General features: G+C 45.0%; 1 protein-coding gene across 1 annotated transcript in view; it reads right to left on the bottom strand.

The window, feature by feature from the left end:
- klhl2 (kelch-like family member 2) overlaps window positions 1-2,556 on the bottom strand; it is a 16,526-nt gene that overhangs the window by 2,025 nt on the left and 11,945 nt on the right. The window contains exons 10-11 of the mRNA XM_020620793.1: window positions 1,036-1,233; window positions 451-552 (exon numbers count right to left, since the gene is read on the bottom strand). Of these exons, the coding sequence (XP_020476449.1) occupies window positions 451-552; window positions 1,036-1,233 (300 nt within the window). The remainder of the gene's footprint in view (window positions 1-450; window positions 553-1,035; window positions 1,234-2,556) is intronic.

The raw sequence follows: 2,556 nt of genomic DNA, 5'->3' as shown, positions 1-2,556 counted from the left end.
CCTCTTTTTCCTTCCTTTAAAGCACCTATGTAAACATATTTTCTAAAAAAAGCTAAAGGAGTAAAGTGGGTCACTTGATTAAGTAGCTTTCACTCTGTGTGCAAAATGTTTGTGAATAATAAACCTACAATAAAGGAAGTCTCAAAAACCATGATGTTCACCTTCACCAACATAATGAAAATATGTTTAACAGCATATTTGCTGAATACGTCTGTAGGTGCTACTGAGACCATTTATAAATATAAACGTGCCGATTTTCTCATTAAGGACCAATTAACTGTTAACTATAAATAGTTGAGAGCTTTAAGCTAAACTCTATCTGTGGAAACCATGGCTTCAACCTTTTTCATAGTCAAAAACAACCATTTTAAAAGTGTTTCTGTTTTTTCATCCACCCTCTGAATCCAGTTTAACTACTGTATGAAAAACTGAACTGGGAATTGTATTCACCATTGACAACACCCACTCCTACACTGCTACGTCGGGTACTCATGGGTAACACATGGAACCACTCGTCTGTCTTGGAGTTGTACGCCTCGACTGTCGACAGACCTGGAAACACAGAGCATGAATCAAAACCACCATGAACAATCAACTAGTTTAGAATTCTCTGTTCTTACACATTTAAAGTCTGTTAAAAACAACACATCCACATATCAACACGGGCAGATCTAGAAAACTTTGGATGGGGTGGCCAGGCTGGGGCACAGACTCACATTTGAAATACATGTAAAAAGTAAATGAAACCCCTATTTCTACAAAATAATAATCGCTGCTGCACAGTGCCCCACAAATTGCCAAGTACTCCACAACAACACAATTGGAGAAATGAGTGCAAATATCAAGCTGGATGAATGATATAAAATGAAACTTATTTGACCAATGTCAATTATAATGTGCCAGAAAAATGTTTGTTGTATTTTATTCATTAATACTGACAAGCATTCCATTTTGACTCTGGCAGGGTGGCCAGTCAGATTCTGGGAGTGACCAGTGCCACCACTAGCCTGCTCCAATATATCTACACATTCGTACCCGTGCTGCCATCGAAGCCTCCGACAGCGTAGAGGAGTCCGTTGAGCACAGCAGCACCAAGCGTCGATCGACGGTCCTGCATGCTGCTCACGCTCGTCCAGCGGTCCATCATTGGGTCGTAACAGTCAACTGTCCTCACACGCAAAGAACCGTTGAAACCGCCAACCGCGTACACACACCCACCCATGTACACCACACCTGACACACAGCAACAAAACATTAAACATAAACACAAAAATCTACAGTGTCACACACAGTCAGCCTGGTTCAGTAAAGGTGAATGTTGAAGTAGCCTCAGAGTGGAAATGCTGCTTCAGGATGACACAAACTGCCATTACGTTTTCTCTTGTGGCTGCAATGAAGAAGAACGGAAAAGACTGAAAGAAGCCTGAACTGAATGTAGAGTGCATGCTTGCTGATGAACAACCTGAAACAAACCAATAAACTTCCTCCAGGTGTACAGTATCTGTGGGTGTAGCCTACATGGTAGAAGCAGGCAGGGGGCATGGTCCAGTAAACGAATGAAGATGCCTGTAATAATCAGCTCATAGCCAACTTTAAATGTGAACAGATACTCCCTAGTGGCTTCAGAATAAAGTCATTTTCAGCTTTTCCCGTTTAGGGGTCGCCACAGCGAATCGTCACACTGACAACTCGCATGTTGACATTTGGCACGTGTTTTATGCTGGATGCCCTTCCTGACGCAACCTGGATTCAAACGGCACATAGATTTTAAATTTGGATCTCCTTGTAGCCAAGATATAACCTTGGAGCAACACATTTATTAATTTATTTTTATTTAACCTTAATTTTACCAGGAAGTCCCATTGAGATCAAGGTCTCTGGCCAAGAGGGCACCCATACAAATGTACATCTAATTATGAATGCCACCAGGTTATGTCAAAAAGAGAGAAGTTACTACAGTCTGTAGCTGTGTCCTAATAAAAGATGCACTCCTAGCCTGAATACAGCAATGGGCTGACAAGGCCTGCTCCAATTTTATAGCCTGGATATGGAGGGCATATCCAGTGTATTTCTGCAGCCCTCAGCATCCTACACTCTACTAATTTGGTAATATAGTGTTCTGCTGAAACTCATCAACTCATCCATCCATCCATCCATCCATTTTCCTCCGCTTATCCAGGACCAGGTCGCGGGGGCAGCAGTCTAAGCAAAGATGCCCAGACTTCCCTCTCTCCAGACACTTCCTCCAGCTCCTCCGGGGGAATGCGGAGGCGTTCCCAGGACAGCCGAGAGACATTGTCCCTCCAGTGTGTCCTGGGTCTTCCTGGGGCCTCCTCCCGGTGGGACATGCCCGGAACACCTCCCTAGGAAGGCGCCCAGGAGGCATCCGAAACAGATGCCCGAGCCACCTCAGCTGGCTCCTCTCGATGTGGAGGAGCAGCGGTTCTACTCTGAGCTCCTCCCGGGTGACCGAGCTCCTCACCCTATCTCTAAGGGTGCGCCCGGCCCCCCTGCGGAGAAAGCTCATTTCGGCCGCCTGTATCCGGGATCTTGCCC

This window comes from Monopterus albus, unplaced genomic scaffold (genome assembly GCF_001952655.1).
Source record: "Monopterus albus unplaced genomic scaffold, M_albus_1.0 scaffold247.1, whole genome shotgun sequence".
NCBI classification, from domain to species: Eukaryota; Metazoa; Chordata; class Actinopteri; order Synbranchiformes; family Synbranchidae; genus Monopterus; species Monopterus albus.
This window is presented reverse-complemented; position numbering and strand designations above follow the sequence as displayed.